At 32.4% G+C, this 23,563-nt stretch overlaps 1 protein-coding gene and 1 long non-coding RNA gene across 2 annotated transcripts; one reads left to right on the top strand and one right to left on the bottom strand.

The window, feature by feature from the left end:
- Positions 1–3,661: 3,661 nt before the first annotated feature.
- On the bottom strand, positions 3,662–8,628 carry BAM3 (Leucine-rich receptor-like protein kinase family protein). The gene is made up of 2 exons (XM_022045952.2): positions 5,687–8,628; positions 3,662–4,586 (listed from the first exon to the last, which is right to left on the bottom strand). The coding sequence occupies exons 1-2, from the start codon at positions 8,319–8,321 to the stop codon at positions 4,243–4,245; spliced, it is 2,979 nt and encodes a 992-aa protein (XP_021901644.1). The 5' UTR covers positions 8,322–8,628; the 3' UTR covers positions 3,662–4,242.
- Positions 8,629–14,580: 5,952 nt separating this feature from the next.
- LOC110817389 (uncharacterized) lies at positions 14,581–18,574 on the top strand. The gene is made up of 2 exons (XR_002540186.2): positions 14,581–16,241; positions 16,439–18,574. It is a non-coding gene; the product is annotated as an uncharacterized LOC110817389 (long non-coding RNA).
- The last annotated feature ends 4,989 nt before the right edge of the window (positions 18,575–23,563 follow it).

The raw sequence follows: 23,563 nt of genomic DNA, 5'->3' as shown, positions 1-23,563 counted from the left end.
AAATAACATTTATTTTACATTTTTTTGAAGTTGAACAACTCCACAAAGAAAATTGAACAACAAAAATCAAAATTGCACCACAGCATTTCACAAGAGAGGAACTTGACTATCTCTTTAATAATGAACCTCATCATGTTTAAGAATTTGTTAACTCATTCTATTTTTGCTTCTGTTAACTCCATAATTACAGAATCTACAAAGTGAATAAAAAATACATCATTTTTGTGATCCATTCAAATAATATCTAACAAGATTATAGAACATATGCATTGAAAAGAAATTTCAGTAAAATAACCTTTAAAAGCTTGCTAAAGCCGCAGAAACTTTTGCAATCTTGAGTAAGATATCAACATAATAAGGATAAACAAAGGATCTCCAACACATCTAAAAATTGGCTGAAGTTAGAGAGAGAACATTATTTATAATGAACTTTTCTTCAACTTGTCCCTAAGTGTAATTCTCATAATGTGATTAATATATCTTCAACAATACCATCATAGTTTTATATTTTATTACGTGAGACTCTAAAAGATTCTGTCATTAGATAAAAACTATCAATTTTAAATCTAACAGAACAATCTGAAAAAAATAAAATATTTTTATATTTAACTATATTTGAACTTACAAACAAGGAAGACTCGTGTAATAAGTATTTTTTTTCTCTTCTTAAAATTGAAGGAATGAGATTATACATTTATCAAAGTCTATTTTATTACTCAAGTCCATACTCTTTTTTTCACTAATGAATACTTCATATTCCTTTCTCTTTCTCTGTTCAAAACATAAATACATTTATTCCATAATTGAAAATATTCCTAAAAAAACTCAAAAACACCAAGCTTTGAAACTTTAATTGATGCATTTATCTTAATAAACCATATAAAAGAGAGTAGAAAATTCTTTTGATTTTATTTCTAAACATATCAATAACCTCTTTATATATTTCCTCTGGTTCCACCAAGCACCACCGCCTCCTTACACCATTATGTACTCATTCCAAATTGGTCTAAAAGAGACAAACATTGTTAATTAAAAAAAAAACAACCTCCATTCGTTAGTAACTTATTCACAATTTTCTTTTCTTTTTCTTTTTCTTTTTTCCTCTGCTGGTCCCTACTCATGTACCTTACTAGTTTATCGAACCTCTTTACGATTTTCATTTAAAACACCATAGGGTTGGATACTGAAAGAAGAAAGACTAGTAACAAACTACAGAAACATATTGCAAACTGACACAAAGCAATCAAGAGTACCATTAGCATCACCATCAATAAAAAAAAAAATTGATAAATCTTGTTTAATAAAAATCCAATTCGTATAGTAAAAATTATAGCCTAATAACTTCTCAAAGCTTCTTAGCATTTTGTGATATAAGATTAGATTTCTACTAGAACTCAATACTAATTATAGCAATCACAAAACAAAGAGTGATGAAGCACTCGAACTTATAGTTTCATGTATAGTGGCAAAATAAAATTGATAATTTGTTGAACAATAAAATGCCTAGTAAGTAAAAAATAAATAAATTGCACAAAGAAAAAAGAAAGTACATGAGATAAAAGATAAGAAGAAAGATGAAAACCACCTAAAAAGCTAATAATTATATTCAGTTTTATAGGTCTCTACATGAGTCACATTTACTTTTTTACTCATATTCACTTATCCTGTCGGATTCACAACTCATTTTTCACCAATTATTAGGAAATGTATACTACTGTATCTAAAGAGCCGCTAAAAAGATGAATAAAATTGTTGTGCATCGAAGTAGTCGTAATAAAAATAGATTAAAAAATCAACAGATGATGATGAAACAGAGAATTACAAGGCACAAGAACTAAGAAAGAAGTAGAGAGTCGAATCTACAAGTTCAGGATGAAGCAATACGTGCACGGTTAAAAAAGTCGGAAGTATAAAGATGTTTATGATGAAAATGAACCTAAAACTTCTCTCTTTTTTTGTTCTTTAATTCCTTGATTAATACATTAAAAAATATTTAAACACGTGACTATTTTCTACACTGCCAAAAAAACTACCATAAATGTGTAGTCATTTCAATGTTGCAACGCCTTTTGAGATTTCGCAAATAATTTGCCCCAATTATTTTTCTTTTTCTCTGTCTTGCATTATACAAATAATTAAACTAACTAGTGATTTATAACTTAGAAATAACTTTATTAAAAATTGATCGATGCTTATAATTCCAACTTAAAGTAATTATTTATATAATTTATGTAATTACGGTTGAAGTCTTAAAATGCCTACGCATAAATCAGGAGATAATTAAATTAATTTTGTGAACACAGAATAAGGGTATACTGCATTAATTTTGAAAATTCTTTTTAATGTAACTTGATGTGTGTTTGTAAAAAAGAATATGATATTGAGAATTAATTATTTTAATTATCATTACTACTTTAAAACTACCACTAATTTTTGAAAATAACTTTGCAAAAATCAGTAAATCATTAAATTACGTTCATAGAAAAGTAATTAAATCAATTTTGTTGTCATATATGTATGTATTTAATTAATTTTAGACATAATCAATTTATATGCACATATCGAATTAATTTTAAATTAATCTAACTTTATAAGCATACGTGCATGTATTAAGCTAATTTAAAAATTTTTTAGAAATAATTTAATTATATTAAACTAATTTTGAAAATAATCAATGACATACCAGTATTAGCTTAGTTATGAAAATTAATTTTATAAATAATTAATTTTCATTCATGTATTACACCAATTTTAACTCAATTTTAGAAATAATAATAATTATTTTTTTCAATAATGTGACTGATGTATTAGTCTCAGCATAATAGGCAACTTTTTTTTTTTAAATTATAAATAACTAATTCATCTCCACTTCCTCTGCAACCTAACACTCTCACAATTTTGTTTTATATCTAGAAAGCTAGAACTTGTTTTAACCAAATACATTTCATACTATTGTAAATATGATTAATTATAGTTAGTTATTAAATATTAGTTAGTGTAATAAATATCGTTAACTATATTTAGTAATAGTTAAGTTAATATAATCTTAATATATATATATATATGATATGATCTAGAACTAGTTTTAGTAAAAAATACATTAAATCATATCAATTTATTCTTTTATTAAAATATTTTAATATTAAATAATTACTAAAACTAATTTAATTACATTTTTAATTAATTGATAAATATGATAGGGAGATAATTCATACTTTATGTTTGATTTTATTTGTTTTTCTACTGAAACAGTGTCATACAGGTTAGTGTTGTATTCTACTTGTAAACTTAATGTCTTTACCCATAAATTATATAAAATAATAATTGTGTTACTACCAAAAAATATTTTTAGAAAAGGAGAAATTAGTAGATTTATAAGAACAATACACTGATCGTGACATTGAGAGATAATCATGTTGCCATCATTAGTCTTATGAGATACAGTTCCTCCAACAATACAGCTTATATCTTGAGGCCAAAGTTAAAAATTGAAAAGAAGAAAAAAAAAAAAAAAGAGAATAATATACGTATATATAATACATATTATATGTATGAAGAATTTGGAAAAAGGATAATATACCATGCTAATTAATTAGTTATAATGTAGATATTTATTTTGATTTAGAAAAGGAACTGAAATTCATTTGTGAAAAGACTAAGCTTGAGCAAAGCACGTGTTAATTATTAAGAGATAATAATCATGCATGGAGATCGTAAAAATAAGATATGAGAGAGTTGTAAAAATCAAAATCATAAGAAGCATCTTCATATAAGTTGGTCGAAATAATCCCTCCCCCCCCAAAAAAAATATTAATGATGACACAATAATGAAGGCAACCCAATTCCTTCTCCATTCATTGTGTTTTCATCAGCTCCTACATTGTACTGCTCCCTCGGTCATGTCTGCAGCTCGCTGCAGCCTTTTTCTTTTTCTTTCGCACCTTGAATCCACTAGAAGTTACACACATATATATATATACCACCTCTACGCTTAACTCTAATTACTACAGCATATTATTTAATAACCAACGATGATCTGCGTACTTAAAAGAAAAGAAAGAAGAGAAAAAGACAAAGGAGACAAGAAGGGCAACCCAAAAAATACACTCTATATATATACTCTCTCTCTCTCTCTCTCACTTTCTCTTGTGTTGTGATGTCATGTGAGAACCCTAAAGGCTGCCAAATTTGGAATGTGTATAAGGTTGATGATATAAAATATATATAATTAATTAGGTAGGATTATTGCATGTGAAAAGTGGAAGGGTGTTTGGCCTGAGCAAGCATTTGGACAACTTCTCTCATGGTTGGTCGTTCCACGCTCTGTTCTTGAACGCATAACATGGCTACAAAGAACACCTGCATTGCTTCCTTTACCATCACACTGTTACTTATTAATCTCTGATCAAGTATGTTCACCACCCCTTGCTTACTGCAATTGCTTTTTACCCTGCTCCATTGAACAATGTCTATTCCTTCTTCCCCGAAATCACCGACTGGTCTTTTCCCCGTTATCAGCTCCAGTAGTACCACTCCGAAGCTGTATACATCGCTCTTCTCGTCCACTTTCAATGTGTACGCATACTCTGCATGTACCATAACTTTTCATTCATCTTTTACATCAACTATATACATATATAAGAAACAAAATTATATATTTTTTAAAAAGAAAAAGGATTGTTCAGTTCACTATTTTATTAGCACCCAGAAAAAGAAAGAGGCCGCTTAATTACTCATCTTCCCAGTAAAGTACCCATGCATTCATGCATGCACATCTTCTGCTGTAAATATTTAAAGAAAAAAGTAAAAGTATACATAATATATATATATATAGCTTTCTTTATCCCATTCATATATATCTATATATACATACATATGTTTCTCCTTCTAGGGTTTAGCGAAAGTAGAGCTTAGATCCCGATCACGATTCTTAGATAGGTTTGCTTTACATTTTAAAATATGTTTCTCTTCTTCTTTGATCTGAGGATCAGTCAGGATGTGGGGTCTGATCAGCTATCGAAGAAGAAGATGGGTTTGTGATACGTACTAAAGTTCACTTCTCCCCACTTGTTCATCGTTACAGACACTAAAACAAAAGTTGAAAAGCAGAATTTTCCTTTGCGTTAGTGGAGTAGTCTTTACCCTTCTTGGGCTTCACGTACGTATGACTCATCCTAAACTATATTCTTCGTTTGTTTTGTGTTACATATGGTCATCATTTGGGAGCAAAAGTATATATACGTATATATATAGCATAATCTATATTTTTATATATGCTCACAAAAATTAACAACCAACAATATTATTGTCAATCAATGATTCATACGGGTTATTTGGGGACATACTCATTTCACCTAAGTAAAAAAAAAAAAATCCAAAGCTCCATTTAGATAACTTGTAATTTGATTTGGATTGGACTCTATATATAATACTTATATGTTAATGTATATATGCACTGACCTGATAGTGCAAAAAAGTCTTTTTCAAACAAGAAAAGATTGTTTCACGTATTAACACTTGTAGTGATTTTTCTTAGTAAGAATACTTAATCATATGGCCAGATCCATTAGAAGGATTTAAACAGACATAGATATCACCCTTATATATATAAGTATATTAGTGAATATATGAAGTATAGATGCAGGAATAGATAGAAGTGTGCGTGTATATGTGTATGTATACATACCTGGAGCAATATAACCATAGGAACCAGCAATTGCAGACATGCATTGTGAGGTCCCAGTATCTTGCAGAAACTTGGCAAGCCCAAAATCAGCAACATGAGCCTCAAAGTCTGAGTTGAGTAGAATGTTGTTGGACTTGACGTCTCGATGGAGGATGAGAGGAGAACAATCATGGTGCAGGTAACATAATCCTTTTGCTGCTTCAATGGCGATCTTCAACCTTATTTCCCATTTGAGATTCCCTCCACTCTTCCTGTGCAGAACCTCACCTAAGCTTCCATTTGGCATGTACTCATACACAAGCAAATTCATCTCCTTGTTCGAACAAAACGCAAGCAATCGCACGATGTTTCTGTGTCTAATACTACCCAAAGTCTGAATCTCTGCTGACAGACCATTGTCATGAGAACACCCTTTGTTTATACCTAATAGTTTCTTCACTGCTACTTGCTCTCCATTAGGCATTACTCCTCTGTAAACAATCCCTGCTCCACCTTTCCCTATTATGTTGTTTTCCTTTATGCATTCCAGAATGTCTTGGCTTCCAAATTCCAGCTTCTGAAATGCAGTGATCTTCCATGAATTTGAATTTCTTCCTACTTTCCGGGTCTTGAATATTGCCAGAAGGGCGAACACCAGTGAACAAAATAACAGTCCCAGTGCAAAGAGGAGCTTGAATTTAGCCGAGATTTGAGATGATTTGGTGGTGTTCTGGTTATGTAATTGTAAAGGTGAGGTTGACGAGGAATTGCACGGGTTGGATTGAGATCCACAGAGCTGAGGATTACCCACAAAGGATGTGGAGTTAAAGAATGAGTACTGTCCAAATTCAGGTATTGAACCAGAGAAATTGTTGTGGGAGAAATCAGCAGAGGTTAGACTCTTCATAGATCCAATCTCTCTGGGGAGACTCTGGTTCAGATTGTTCCAGGACACATTGAGATAGTTTAGAATGTGAATTTGAGAAATTTGAACCGGAAGGGGACCTGAGAGCTGGTTCCGACTCAAATCTAAGTAAGTTAGCTGCAGACAGTTACCCATCTCAGGAGGGATTCTACCTGAAAAGTTATTCATACTCATATCCAACTTGTTCAGACTTTTGAGCTGACCAATTTCAGATGGAATTTCCCCTGTGAAAGAGTTTGCAGTAAGGAGAAGAGTCTGCAAGCTAGACAGGTTTCCAATGGAAGCAGGAAGAGACCCAGATAAGCGATTGTTGGAAAGATTGAGCTGGGCAAGCGTGGAGGGTTCCTTGGTTGTCTGTGAAGGAATCTGGCCATTCAAATAATTGGTCTGCAACTCTACAAGTGATAGATTAGGAAAGTACAGAAACCCATCTGGTATGGACCCAGTCATATAATTTTGACCCATTCTAACTCTAGTTAGAGTGTAGCATTTACCAAGATCACGAGGAAGAGGACCAAACAAGAAGTTATTGAACAAAATCAAAATCTTGAGCCTCCTTCCAAAGCAGAGTGAGCTGGGGAGGAGTCCTGTGAGCTTATTACTGGAAAGATCGAGCTCCATCAATCTACCATTTCGTCCGAGGTCTGAAGGGATAGAACCTGTAAAGTTATTCCGCCATAGCTTGAGAACTTCCAACTTGGGTAGCTGGGAAATGAAAGATGGGATTTCTCCATGGAAGCTGTTGACAAAAAGATTGAGGAGAAGAAGTTCCTGGAGGGCTGAGAATTGGAGTGGGATCTCTCCTGTTAATTTATTGTTTGAAAGATCAAGTGATTTAAGACTAGTCATGTTTCCGAGCTCCGGTGGAATTAAACCACTCAGCTCATTGGTTTGCAAGAAGAGAGTGTCTAGTTTCTTGAGATTTCCCAGCTCTGGAGGAATACTACCCTGCAAGCTACAGTTTGCAAGATCCAGATGAACCAGATTAATCAGCCTACCAAATTCTGCTGGGATTCCTCCATTAAAATCATTGTAATAACCCAAGTAGAGTTGCTCCAGACTGGTAAGATTTCCCAGCTCTCTCGGTATTGAACCGCCCAAATCATTTCCAGCCAGGGACAAGTACTTGAGCTGCCTGAATTTTCCATAACTCGGAGGGATTTTCCCACTCAAGTAATTCCCGCCAAAACTTAAGTATCTCAGATTCGGAAGATCAGTGACACCCAAAGGCAAGGAGCCATTGAAGTAATTGTCGTAAGCGTCGAGCACTTCGAGCTTCTTCATTCGTGAGAATTCCCAGTTGAATTCGCCACTGAACATGTTGTTAGATATGTTGAGGAACTGAAGCCTGGTTAGCTTGTGAATATCTGTTGGAAACTGGCCTGAGAAGCTGTTTCCACTGACTGACAGATTGACAAGGCTTTGCAGCTGGGTGATTACAGGGGACAAGGACCCAGAAATGTTATAATTAGAGATATCAACACCAATAACTGATGTGTTCATGTGGTCACATTGGATTCCAGTCCAAGAACAAAGCAACAAGTAGTTCGATGCATCCCAGGTCTGAAGAGAAGGGTAGTAGGATTCAAAACCTTGCTTCAAAGAAACCAAGATTGAGGCCTGTTTTCTGAGGGACAAAACATTTACTGAATGAGAAGAAGAAGAAGAAGACGAAAGTAGAAGAAGGAAGAGAGAAGAAAGGAAAAGGAAATTGATATGAGAAGCAGCCATGGGAAAGATGATGAAGGTTAGAAACGGGTAGATTTTATTTTATACAAAGCAGTAGGCTAATCAGATTGAAGTAAAAGGACCAGAAATTTGAAGAACTGGGATTGGGAGTGACTGCATCTAAAAGGAAAATATTCATATTAACAGCATCCAAGGTACCCTTTCTTCTTTTTTTTTTTTTTTTTTTTGGGTGAGTATATTTTGGTTGCATCTTTAGCTTTATAAAAAGAAAAGCAAAAGCACATAGAGAGATGTGTAGCACGAAACCAAAATTTAGAAATTCCTTTGCTTTTACACCCAAGTTACATATCTGCCCTTGCTTTTCTTTCCAATTATTGGATTCTTATGGACAGAAATTTGAATCTTCAAAAATAAAAATATATATATATATATACTTTTTAGCTTTCATTAACTTGTTTGATTTTACATATACCCTGGCTGGTTCACCTCGACTTCTACTAGTATTTATTCATATAGCCTATAAGTATTTTATCATGAATTCTCTCTCTCTGTTCATAAACAAAATTCTATTCTAATTATTTAATCATCAGTTTTTGATTTGTAGTCAGAAATGATGACTCGTACTTACCTTATCGAGTCTCCATTTCAAATTTCAATGCATATAACCATGCAATCATTCAATTTCTTCTTTTTTTTTTCCTTACACCTCCACCTGCCATGTTCAAGAAATGCTTTATTACTACTGCTCGTCAACAATGCTGTTTATCCTAACAAAACCAACAGACGTTTTGATTAGATATATGATTCCATCATTATCTGTGTTAGATTCTTCACTAACATTATATGTTACTAGAGAAAGTAATTTTAATAAACATATTGTTGAAATGATTTGATTTTAAAAATATTTTGAAAAATTTTTTTATTACTTTATCTATATAAAGATTTACAATTTTATTGGCGATGTATTCTCAATTCTTATTGAGTAGAAAGTTTTTTTTATATATATTTTTTTATTTTGTTTATAAGTTTATATGATTGTGTGCATACTAGAAAATTATTTTCTCAACATATATAAATAGATTATTGATAGGATATTAAACAAGAGTAAACTATGAGACATTATGAACTCCTCTTCTCAAATTGCAAGCCGGTTTATAACATATATACAAATAACGCAAGAGAATAAAGTATAGCTTTCTTGGGTGACTGCATATACTCTGAATAAATGGGTGGTAGCCAACTCAGTGTATATAGAGACTAGAGGAAGATAAAGTGAGGATCAATACTGTATATATAGAATTTGAGATGAAGATGAAATGTTTTTGGTTCTGCAGAATTAATGAATGGGACCATTTTGGTTTGATAATTTAGAAAAAGAATGAGTAGAGTGGGTTAGCGTGAAAAAGAAAAAGGTTTTGTTAATTTTAGAGCAAGGGATTCCATGATCACTTTTTCTTTAGGTTGGACCCCAGAGAACCAAACAAGAATACTGTATATATATATCTTTGCCTTTCAAGTTTTTGTGCCTCAAAACACAGACACATAATTGGTTCAACTCCCAGAACTTTATCAACATATATTGCAAACACATCACCACCATCACAATCACTAAAACACTATTAGATGCTTCCTCTACTCAAATCTTTCTTCTGCATGTACCTTCCTACCTTTATATATATATATATATATATATATATATAGCTGTATTATTGCTGGAGATGCTTGAGGTTATGACTTTCAGTCGTTTGGATGACTAGAGAGCAATTTCCTTTGTATATCCAAGTCTGAATTGTTGGTAGAAGACATTTTATTTGGAGGAGATCTCTAATTTTCTGGCTTTTTATTTGTCCAAGATGCTATTTTTTGTTGTTGTTGTTGTTTAATTTAATAGATGATTAATTATTACTAATTATATCATTAAAGGAAACTCTTTTTCATTTGAGAGGGCCAAATGGTTGTTCATAACTTTCTATTTCTTTGTTTGATTTAGTGAAAAATAATATTTTTTCTTCAAAAAAGTTTTAATTGATTTTATTGCATGAAGGAGCACTAATTTATTATCTTATAATATAAATTATGTCTGAATAACAATTCCCATAAGTATGTACAAAATTTATTTTAAACAAAAAAATTTATAATAATAATTTCTTAAAATACACTGTTTTTTTCAAATATTCTCTTGTTATAAAACATTTATATATATATATCTATGTGGTAAATTTCAAATTAATAAATTAAATTCTAAAATTTAGCCTCCAACTAATTATGAATTTAAAAAATCAAAATTTCAATTAACAGTTCAAATTCCCATTTCAACAATTGCAGTGTACACTGTGTGAGTTGACCCAATGAATAATTGTTGGTTTAGCTAGGGAATTGCCACCTTATAGTAATTGTCTCGACTTAGAAGATACATACAGTGTGAGTTGACCCAATAAATAATTAATTAATATCGATTAGTATTACTTAATTGGATAAATATAAAAACTTCTTTTACTATTTTTAAAATATTAGGTAAGTTCTGATATTAACTGCAGAATCCAGCACTCACACATATTAGAATCGTATCTGTAATACGATAAAGAGTGATTTGATCACTGCTTTGACTGTGTGAATGAAGAGAAACCAATCACATATTTTCAAAGTGCACCACTCTGCTTGAATTTTCTATATCGATGTGTGTATGTGTAAGCATATGCCCATCAAATAATCTATTGATTAATGATGGAAATGAGATTTGCAATATTATATGATCATCATATACACTATACATGGCCAAATAGTCGGATTGCAACATGCTCCTCAACATTATTCATTCATACATACATACATACGCATAGAAATCCAAATTTGTAATGTTCCCAGTACATAAAATTGAGATGCTTTCTGAATTAACTTCTTTTAAAGATAAAAACCATTAATGTGCGTATATTATATGAGGTGTATATATATATATATATATGGAAAACATCATTAATCATAAATTAATCACAAGCATCTCTACCAATGTTAGTGAAGCCTATGATGAGTGTCTTGGCAATTTGGAAGGAATGCTCTTAAAATCAAGTTTTCACTCACGTTTTGTTGCATTAATAAAGGCTCATGTCACTTCAGTTATGTACTTAATTTTTTGTAAATGGGATTCCACATGTGATAATTAACACAAAGAGGGGTTTATGTTAAGGTGTGCACAAGATTTTCCTTTTTTGCTTAGACATGCATAAAATGAACAAAAGATTAATGGTATCAGGATTGCTCGCTTGGCCCTACATCTCTTGCATTTATTGCTTGTTGATGACAACTTGATTTTTTGGGAAGGCAACAAGATGAGAGATTCAGGAAATTCAATGTATATTGCAGAGGTATGAGGGGGTAGTCCATCAATTTACATACATCCTCTATCATATTTTTAAAGGGCTGGATAAGTAAATGCAAAATCATTTTTTAAAGTTGTTGTATGTCTAAATACAGGAAGGACGGGACCAATATCTTGGTTTTTCGACTTTGGTGGACTATTTTCTCAAGTATCATTTGGTTTCTTAGTTAAAAAAGTCTCTGTAAAATTTTATGCAAGTGCTTGTAGAAAACTCTCCAGAGTCGAAAATGAGATTAAGGAAAAATTTGTTGTTTTGTCTCTGCCTAGATATATAATAAACATGAATTTGGTGCAAATATCTATTTTTCCTAAACTATAGAAATTGACAGCTTCATTTTACGGGATGAACAAATAAATGAAGGGAGAATCGATTGGTTTTGTTGGAGCTCTTTTTACTCATTAAAACTTGAATGTGGGTTAGGTTTCAAAGACTTCCATTGTTTCAGCGAGGCTTAGCTTGTAAGGCAAGCTTGAAGATTACTCTCAAATCATATCTCTCTTTTTGCTGGAGTAATGAAAGTGAAATACTACTCAATGAGTGATATATTATCTATATTAAAGGGATCTAAACAAGTCTTTTAGTGTTGTAAAATAATAGATTTTGTTGATGGAACCATTGCCTTCTTTGAACAAAGTATTTGTGTTAGTACTGCAGCATGAACAGAGCCTCAATGTTGAAGCTTCTATGCAGTCATATGATTCAAACATATAGTACACCAATAAACCTTATGGTAAAAAAAGAAGGGAAATAATGTTTAATCCATTGAATAATAAGAGAAACACTAGAAGAGTTAGTACTAAAAGGGCTACCTGCACACATTGTGGCTTTGTTGGCCATATTGTGGACAAATGTTATAAGAACTATGAATATCCACCTAGTTAAAAACCTAAGCCGAGGAATGTGTTAAATGTGAATCAAACAAGTCTTTAAAGGCCTTATAATAATTCTAATATGGTTGAATCCCATGTGAGATTTAACATTCAATGTAGTGTTTTAGATGAATTACCTTTCTCTTTCACCAAAGACTAGTGTCACAAAATCCTAACCTTGATTTAACCATAAGCTCCTATAACATAATTGTTCAGCCACAAGTTAATACTTTATTTGCCAAAACAGTTCGGCCACACTTATCTTTCAATTTTATATAATAAAATACTGAATGTGTTATTGATTCTTGGGTTATTGACTATATAGGCAGTTCCATTGAGATGTTTTCTTCATATACATCAGTAGACAACATATTCATTAAATTTCCTAATTCACAAAGAATTCTTATCACTCATATAGATAATGTTCACCTTTCACTCACTTTTGTTCTAAAAAATGTCTTATTTACACTACAATTATCTATTAACCTCATATCCATTAGCCAATTATTAAGATCTTCTCATTGTTCATTGCTATTTTATAATAACCTTTGTATTATTCGGGATGTTCCCAGCTAGAAGAAGATTGGTATAGCTAAAGAGACGGATGGATTGTATCATCTTGAAGTAATAAAGACTAAAGATTTCAATATTGTAAATTATGTTAATCATTCCAGTCCATTCGACTGTCTTTTAATTATAAGTAAATACAATTTGTGCCATTTTCGTCTTGATCATCCTTTAAAACTAAGACTTCAAATACTTCAATAGATAGATAAATCCATTTTGCGTTGTTCATCTCTTGATTGTGACATTTGCCATTTTAGTAAACAAAAAAGACTTACTTTTCCTATTAGCCAATGTGTTTCTCATAATTGTTTTGAGCTACTCCATATTGATATTTAGGGACCTATTTCTGTTGCTTCTTCTTATGGTCACATTACTTCCTTATAACTTTTGATGACAAAAGTAGGTATACTTGGTTGTATCCTATGAAGAACAAATCCAAAGAAAGAAAAGTCATTATTAATTTCTTTGCTTTCATGGAAAGAAAATTCAAGGTAATGATTAAGATTGTTCGAACAGACAATGGCACAATTCCCTTGGCTTCCTTTTCTAAGCTGACTAAAGATGATGGTTCTTCTATTGTAAATGCCACTTCTAATTGGTAGTTGATTGGTAAGCTTTTATACCTTATTAATATTAAGTTAGACATTAGTTTTTATGTGCAGTAACTTTCTTAGTTTCTGGAAGCCCCTACCTAGATTCGTTTGGAGGCAGCACATAAGGTGTTAAGATATTAGAAAAGTTATCGTAGTTAAGGATTATTTTATTCAACACATAATTTTCTACAACTTAAAATATTTAGTGATTCATATTAAGCTTTTTGTATAAATTCTCATCGTTCTATTAGTGGTTTCTGTTTATTTCTTGGTAATTCTTTAATTTTTATAAAATTTAGAAATAACAAATTATTTCCAAGTCCTCTTTAGAAGTCGAATACCAGGCTCTTGCTCCTATTAGCTGTGAGGTACAGTGGCTGACTTACTTGTTTCGTTATTTATAAATTGATCAATTTCAGACAACTTTGATTTATTGTGACAATTCTTTTGTTGTCAAAATTGTTGAAAACTTAGTTTTCCATGACGAGCTAAACATATAGAGGACGATTGTCATGTAGTTCGACAAAAAATTCGTGATGGACTTATTCAGTTCTTACATGTTTCATCATTTCTGTCAAATTAAGTGAGGATGTTGAATTGGAAATGAATAAAAATCAAGAAAAATTGAGATTAATCAAGTAGAATGATTGCTTGGAAAGTTTGAGAGAGAGTGAGTAAAAAAAGAGAAAAAGAATGTATGAAGTAAACTAGAAAAAGTGATTTATATTTGTCAACAAATTGTATTTATATACAAATTGTATTTAAAATTATTTACAAATATAGCCCTAAATTTTTAATATTTATAAATATACCCTCAATTATTATTCTAATAGTCCATCTCAAGTTGGAGTATACATATTTTGTATTTGATTCGTTCATGAAAAATTGGATTTTTGACAATTTTAATAGTTGATAAGTTGTCACAATACAATGCAGCAACATGAGTAGTGATACACAAATTACTGAGAAAAAAAGAAAGCCATTGTATTTCATAAGTAACTGTAGCCAAGACACTACTGTATTCCACTTCAAAGGAAGATTGAGAAATAATAAGTTATTTCTTAGTCTTCCAAGAAATAAGTGAGACACTAGAAAAACACAGGGACTTGCAAGAACCAGCACAAGAGCCCCTATTCGAATATGTTAAAACGTGTTTTTGAACTACACTTATTTTTTTCTTTGTTGGACTCAGTCAATAAAGCAGACCTAATCTTTAAGATGTTGATAATATGGTTCCTGGTTTGTAGCTTTATCCTAAGATCACGTTTTTATCCTGCTATTTAAATGTACTACTACTGATCAAATAAATAATTTTTCATCAACATAAAGTTTAAGCTCTACATCTTCTTCTTTCTCTGTTTCTTTCAACTTCAAATAAAACAACAAATTGGTATCAAAACTCTCTTCTTAAGGGATCTGTGATTACGATGGAGAGTGAAACCTGCTATTTCAACTTTGCTCCTCTAGTGTTTGATGGTGAGAATTATCAACTCTGGGTCGTGAGAATGATGGCTTACCTTGAGGCTTTGGATCTTTGGGAGGCCGTGGAAGAAGATTACGAAGTCGCTCCGCTGCCAAACAATCCTACCGTGGCCCAAATGAAAAATCACAAGGAAAAGAAGACCAGAAAATTCAAGGCAAATGCAACTTTCTTTGCGGCTGTTTCAGCAAATATCTTCACAAGGATCATATCTCTTAAATCTGCAAAAAAATTTGGGATTATCTCAAAGAAGAATACGAAGAAGATGAAAGGATTCGAGGCATGCAAGTGCTGAATTTATTGAGGAAATTTGAACTGCAGAGAATTAAAGATTTTGAGTCAATCAAAGGATACTCAGACAGATTATTGGGCATTGTAAACAAGGTAAGGTTGCTTGGCACTCAATTTCTAGATTCAAGAATTATTCAAAAAATTCTTGTAACTATGTCAGAAAGATATGAAGCTACCATTACCTCCTTGGAAAATACAAAGGAATTGTCCAATATCACTTTGGCAGAGCTGCTAAATGCCTTGCAAGCTCAAGATCAGAGGTGGCTAATGAGGCAAGAAAATGTTGTCGAAGGAGTTCTGCCAGCCAACACCTAGTGGCTAAAAAAACTAAATAGAAAAGTGACAAAAAAACATAAGTGACATCTTCTAAAGGTTCCAGAATCGCAGCAATGGTAGAAATTCGAAAAAGAACTACCCACCTTGTCAGCACTGCGGTAAAATAGGTCATCCACCTTTCAAATGTTGGAGAAGGACAGATACCAAATGTAGCAAATGTGGTCAGGATGGACATGAAGCTGTGGTTTACAATAATAAATTCCAGAACCAAAATAAAGTTGCTCAAGTTGCTGATGAAGAAAAAGATAGGATGTTTGTGGCGACATGTTTTTCAACCAAAAGTTCTTCAGAAGATTGGCTTATTGACAGTGGTTGTACAACCCACATGACTTTTGATAAAACTCTCTTCAAAGATTTAAGGCCCTCAAAAATCAAGAAGATCAGAATAGGCAACGGAGGCTATCTACCTGCAAAAGGGATTGGAACTGTTGCAATTACAACCAGCTCAGGTAGAAAAATAATTTCTGATGTCATTTATGTACCTGAAATTGATCAAAATGTATTAAGTGTTGGTCAGTTGTTAGAGAAAGGATTTAAAGTATCCTTTGAAGATTTCCATTGCCTTGTTTTTGATGCATTTGGGAAAGAAATTTTAAGAGTTAAAATGAAAGGTAAAAGCTTCTCATATGAACCTACGATGGTGCAGATAGCTTATTTTACCAAAGCCAGCAACACAGAAATTTGATATAAGAGGCTTAGCCATTGTCATCTTCAAAAGATGTTAAGATTGCAGAAAAGTGACTTAACAAGGGGACTACTGGAGCTTGACAATTATTTGCTAGACTGTACTGCCTGTCAATTTGGTAAACATAATAGTTCGTCATTTTCAAAATCAACTTGGAAAGCTTTCAAAAAATTACAGTTTATTCATACGGATATTTCTAGACCTCAAAAAAACGTCATCATTACAAGTTAGTCTTTACTACATTCTTTTCATTGATGATTTCACAAGAATGTGCTGGATTTTTTTCTTGAAATTCAAATCAGAAGTTGCTGGTGTATTTTTGAAGTTCAAGAAAATGGTAGAAAATCAAAGTGGCTGTAAGATTCAAGCGTTGAGGTCAGATAATGGAAAGGAATATACTTCAGCAGAGTTTAATTTATTTTGCGAAGAAGCTGGCATTGAACATCAGCTTACTGTCCCATATACTCCAGAATAGAATGGAGTTAGCGAAAGAAGGAACAGATCGGTAATGGAGATGGCCAGATGTATGTTGCATGAGAAAGAGTTACCAAAAAAGTTTTGGGCAGAGGCAGCCAATACAGCAGTATTTTTGCAAAATCGACTTCCGACCAAAGCTTTGGAAGATAAAACTCCGTTTGAAACTTGGTATGGGTATAAGCCTTCGCTAAATTTTCTTAAAGTATTTAACTGTGTATGTTTTGTTCACGTGCCACAGGTAAAACGTGACAAGCTTGACCAAAAAGTAATTTCAGGCATCTTTGTGGGTTATAGTTCAATTTCTAAAGCTTACAAGGTGTATCATCATCAAATAGCAAAAATGACAATCAGTAGAGATGCGCACACTTTAATGAGGATGAACAATGGGATTGAAAAAATTTGCAGAAGAAAAATAGTTATTCAAAAGAACTAGGAAGTATTGTTACTAAAGAGAACCTAGCAGATTCATGGCAAGAAGAGCTGGAAGATGATTTCCAGTTAGAGGTACAAGGTCAATTTCAGACATCGATGCAAGATATAATGTGGTAATTTGTGAACTTGGTGATCCTGAAGAAGCATTACAGGATTCAAAGTGGAAGAAAGCAATGGAGGAGGAGCTGTTTATGATTTCAAAAAATAAAACATGGGAGTTGGTTAAGAGACCTGAAGGAAGAAAGGTCATTGGCATCAAATGGGTGTTCAGAACAAAGCTGAATGCAGACAGCTCTATCAACAAACATAAGGTCAGACTTGTCGTTAAAGGGTATGCTCGAATATACGGTGTTGATTATTCTGACACCTTTGCTCCTATGGCAAGGCTAGATAATAAGGTTGCTGCTTGCATTATTAGCACAAATGGGATGGAAAGTATTTCAGCTGGATGTCAAATCAACCTTTTTAAATGGCTTCTTGCAGGATGAGATATATGTAGAGCAGCCTGAAGGATTTGTGAAGCAAGGTGAAGAAGACAAGGTCTACTTGCTCAAAAAGGCTCTTTATGGTTTGAAACAAGCACCAAGAGCTTGGTATAGCAGGATAGATGCGCACTTGATAAGTCTTGGTTTTGTTAAAAGCTTATCTGAGGCCACTCTTTATGTGAAACATAAAAATAATGACACACTCATTGTGTCCCTATATGTTGATGATCTTCTGGTGACAGGAAATAATACAAAGCTGGTTAAAGAGTTCAAAAAAGAAATGATAAAGGTTTTTGAAACGACAGATCTTGGTCTCATGACCTATTTTCTCGGAATGGAGATCAGACAAGAAGAAAATGAAGTGTTCATTGGTAAAAAAAAAATATACAAAGGAAATCTTAAAGAAGTTTAAGATGGAAGAATGCAAGGCAGTAAGCACACCAATGAATCAAAAGGAGAAACTAAGCAAGGAAGATGGAGCTGATAAAGTTGATGAAGGTTATTACAGGAGTTTGATTGGATGTTTTATGTACGTCACTGCAACAAGGCTTGACATTCTATTTACTGTAAGTCTCTTATCTCGATTTATGCATTGCTCTAGTGAAATGCATTTAATTGCAGCAAAAATAATATTAAGGTATGTCAAAGGTACTGTTGATCATGGAGTTCAGTTTAAAAGATATAAAAATTTCAAGTTGTGTGATTTTTCGGATAGTGATTGGATTGGATCAGTTGATGATATGAAAAGCACTTCAGGATATTATTTCAATATAGGCTCAGGGGCTTTCTCATGGTGTTCTAAGAAGCAGAAGATTATATAGCACAATCTGCTGCATAAGCTAAATTTATAGCAGCAACAGCTGCTGCAAATCAAGTTTTATGGTTAAAAAAAATCTTGTGTGATTTAAATATAGAGCAGAAAGAAAGTACTAAATTTTTTGTTGACAACCAAGCAGCCATTGCAATCTCAAACAATCCAGTGTTTCATGGGAAAACCATGCATTTCAACATCAAGCTCTATTTTTTGAGGGAGGTGCAGCAAAATGAAAAAATGACACTAATTTACTGTAAGTCTAAAGATCAGCTAGCAGACTTGTTTACAAAGCCTCTTCCCATCAGCAAGTTCGAGCTTCTAAGGCAAAGAATTGGTGTTTGCAGTTCCAAAAGCAAGGAGGAGTGTTAAAACGTGTTTTTGAACTGCACGTGATTTTTTTCTTTATTGGACTCAATCAATAAAGCAGACCTATTCTTTAGGATGTTGATAATATGGTTCCTGGTTTGTAACTTTATCCTAAGATCATATTTTTATCCTCTATTTTTGCTATTTAAATGTACTACTGCTGATCAAATAAATAGTTTTTCATCAACATAAAGTCTAAGTTATGCATCTTCTTCTTCCTCTATTTCTTTCAACTTTAAATAAAACAATAGAATCACTAAAAGCTATGAGATGTAAATAAGTTTGTGTAGAATAAAAAAGACCTTGGCCTGGTGTCCCTTTTAAGTATCTTAAAACTCAATGTGCAACTTATAGATGTATTTAATAGGAGCATCAAAAAATTGTGAAAGTTGATGAACTGAATAGTTAATATCAGGTCTTGTGTCGGTAAGATACATGAGTTTACCAACTAGCTGCATGTATGAAGTAACATCTACAAGAGGTGAACCATCTTGCCATATTAATTTTGTTGATGATGCCATAGGCTTTGAAGTAGGTTTACAACCCAAGAATCCAATATCTTTAAGTAAATTCAAAGTATATTTTCTCTGACTAACATTAATAATTTTTGACGAACGAATAACTTCAAATCCTAAGAAAAGCTGAAGTTCACTAACATCCTTAATTTTAAATTAAATATGAAGAAAATATTTTACCATATGAACCTCAGTCATACTATCACTAAGATGACATCATCAACATATATAAAAAGAATAATGAATGAAGAATCTGTATACTTGTAAAATAAGGAAGAATCCGAAGCAACTTACACAAAATCAAGCTTCTTTAATGCATCAGTCAATTTGAAAGGCCACTACCTACTTGCTTGCTTAAGACCATAAAGGCTTTTAATAAGCTTGAATACCTAGGTCTCTATCGCATTAAAACAATGAGGTAGTGTCATATAAACTTCTTCATGTAAGTCACCATGAAGAAATGCATTATTAATATTTAGTATCTATCAACAGAATCATATGTCTTTTATTTAACTTTATACACCACTTACAATCAATTGGCTTTTTACCGAGAGACAAATCAACTAATTCTCAAGTTTTGTTCTCTTCTACGGCCTTAATCTCATTGGACATTGCATCTCCAACATTGAAATTGTATTGCTTGATGATAGGTTTTAGGTTTAATGTCTTGTGTGATGGAAAAAATAAATGGCTTATGCATGACGTCAAGATAATTGTATGAAAGTGTATATGAAATGCAATGTGAGGTAGAAATATAATTAATGCAAGACTTAAGACCATATAGATAATAATCATGCAAATGAGATGATTGCTTTGTGGACCTTATAGACTTTCAAGTTTGTAAAATGGAAGGCATATTTTGTATGACTAGGAAAATAGGAATGAGAAACATTGTTTTCACTAGTGTTAATAGAAAAAATTTTAAAAGTATTATCAGAATGAATAAAAGAATTATTTGAGGAATGTAAAGAAGTAGTACCAGAAGGAATCTATTCACCGGAGTTGTTCAGAACTACATTACCTTAATGCTACAGATCCTGAAATTGATCACTATATGATGTCATTAAATTATTGGTATAATGAAAGACAAACATGATTGTCTTTTTATCAGAAAGAGAGGCAAAAGAAAAATTATTCTCAGAGAAATAGACATCTCGAGAAACAAACATTTTGTTGGATTTAAGATCATACACTCGATACCCTTTGGTTTGAGAAGGATATCCAATAAAAATGCATTTAGAAGATTTGTAATCAAGTTTAGACCTCTTGGGACTGAAATTAGATGCATAACATAAGCATCCAAAAAACTCAAGTGATGATATTTAGGAGGACAATGAAATAAAATTTTAAATGGAGACTTATTGCTGATGACCGGAGAAGGTAACAAGTTGATTAAATAAGTCGCATACAGCACACAATCTGCCCAGAATTTCTTGCGAAGATTAGCTTGAAACATCACTGATCTTGCCATATTCATGATATGTTGATTTTTTTTAACCACACCATTTTGTTGTCATGTGTATGGGCAAGAACACTGGTGTATTGTTCCTTTGGTAGCAAAAAATTCTGTTAATTTGAACTGTTGGTCATTATCGGTGCAGACACACTTTATTTTTATATCAGTTGAGTTCTCAGATATGTAAAAAAAAAAAATTGTCATAATTGTTTTCACTTCTCATTTCCTTTCATAGGACACAACCGTGTGTATAGACTTTTATCATAAAACATGGTAAGAAAATAATGGTGACCACATAAAAAAAGAATGGATGAAGGACCCTAAATATCAATGTGAACAATATCAAAAGAATGTTTATTAATAGGTTGGCGTACAAGGAATGAAAGTCTTTTTTGCTTGCTGAAATAAAAAACATCATAGAAAGGCAGTACAAGAAGAAACAGATTTATCCAATTGATGATTGAAGAAAGTCTTAGTGTAGAAGGATGACCAAGACGATAGTGCCAAAGATTATACTTATTAACAACATTGGTACAATGAGAAAAACTAGAGTTGTTAAGGGAACAATCAGAAGAACAAGACTTAATGACATTTACAATATTCATGCTTTTGGTTCTATTTGCCCAAGGTAATACAGTCCTTACTATTCTTTAGCTAAAATAATCATGTTTTGAGCATGAACATCTTGAGTTAAATAGCTATTTTGTAAAAGGTTAAATAATAAGAAAAATCTGTCAACAATCTACTAACAAATATCAAATTGAGGGAAACTTTTGGTGTATATAGTGCATTATGAAGAACAAATGTGGGAGAGATATAGACATCACCAACATGAGTAACAAGAACTATTTTAGAGTTAGGTAATATCATAACATGTTGTCTACAGATCTACACAAGGTAAACATCTCAATTGTCCTGACCACATGGTCTATAGCACATGAATCAATGATCCATTCGTTTAATGTAGTATTTAGATGTAAAGAAGATGAAGCAATACCTGGTGTTTGTGTAGCTTGAAAGCTGGCAGTAAGGCTATTCACCTATGGTACTATATTTTTTGGTTGATGTAGATGCTAAAGGCTGCATTAAGGCTAATATTTTTTGGTACTGATGTTTTGTGAATGAGAATACAAGTCTTCTAAGTTATGGCCTTGAGAATTGGACTTAACTTGAGAATTCTTGAGTTCAGATTCTGTTTTCATTATCTGAGCACTAATTTGATTGACATTAAACATATTTCTCTGTCTCGGTTTGTAGCCTGGAAGATATCCATGCTTTTTATAACATTTGTCCAGTGTATGACCAATAAATCTACAGTGAGTGCAAGTAAGTCGTTTGTTGTCGGTTCTAGTATTGTTCATTAAATTTTCCAGACTGTAATTGTTCCCTGTCTTTTGTTGTGGTTCAAAAATTGTATTTGTATAAAGGATGCTTGATTCATACCATTGCGCATGGGCTTCAGTATTGAGACTACGTTCGTGTTGAATCACTAAAGCAAACACCTTATTCAAATGTGGCAATGGTTCCATAATCAGTATTTGCGATTTCACAACACTAAAGGACTCATTAAGTCCTTTGAGAAATCTTATGATTTTGTCTTTTTCATAATATATACTATTTACAAATTATGATTGAGATTCACATGATGGCTGCAAGTTGGATGACTCGTCCCACAAAATCTTAAGCTGGGTGAAGTACTCAATGACTGAATAGTTTCCTTATCTTAGGTTGTGAACTATTGAAAGAGATACAGACCTCATGATCGAGGATAGGACGAGAGTATTACACCTCTTTCATGCTCCATACAGAGGATTGTCCTTGTTTGGAACAAGAATCGATCCATCTATAAAACTCTCTTTATTTTTAGAAGTTAATGCTAACTTCATTGAACGAAACCATGAGTGGTAGTTGTTATCTACAAGAACAGTAGTTATAAGCTGAAGTGCTAGATTCTCATTCGGATGTGTTCATTCAACATAAATTCTTCATGCTTTGACAAACCTGAAGTTGGTGTTACACCTAGAGCAGATGTAGAAAAATGAAAGCTGCACTTTTATTCAGCAAAGCAATGCCTTTTTATAGGCAATTACATGACCATAAAACATTAAAAAAATATAACACAATTCTATAACTAATAAACTCCTACTTTAACTCAACTCGTTATCTTTTATCCAATAAAAAAATCATATCCTTAAAAAATATGACAACTCAAAACAGAATACAGTAAAAAATACTTAATTAGTAAAAATATCTAACATTCCCTCCCTTAAACTAAAAATAATTTCAGTTTATGCTTATTATCAAACTAAGCTCTTCAAATTGCAGACACCAAGTAAACTTTTCAGTTTTGTGAATGCAGCAACTTTGAGAGGGCTTTGTGAAGATATCAGCAACATGGTCTTCATTTTTACAATAAATGACTTCAATTATTTTTTCCGTGTAATACTAGATTCTTTGAGAGTTTGATTGCTGAATTGTTGTCACAGTAAAATGGAGTGGCATCTTTTTGTGAAAAGTTAAGTTTGCCAAGAATATTTCTCA

This window comes from Carica papaya, chromosome 2 (assembly GCF_054855325.1).
Source record: "Carica papaya isolate Zhongbai chromosome 2, ASM5485532v1, whole genome shotgun sequence".
NCBI classification, from domain to species: domain Eukaryota; kingdom Viridiplantae; phylum Streptophyta; class Magnoliopsida; order Brassicales; family Caricaceae; genus Carica; species Carica papaya.
This window is presented reverse-complemented; position numbering and strand designations above follow the sequence as displayed.

What these genes read in the sequence shown, in the direction of transcription:
- BAM3 (XM_022045952.2), bottom strand. Translation starts at nt 8,321, where the DNA reads ATGGCTGCTTCTCATATCAATTTCCTTTTCCTTTCTTCTCTCTTCCTT. An exon ending in CTATGGTTATATTGCTCCAG is followed by an intron (nt 4,587 to 5,686) that starts GTATGTATACAT and finishes TGGTACATGCAG; the next exon opens with AGTATGCGTACACATTGAAA.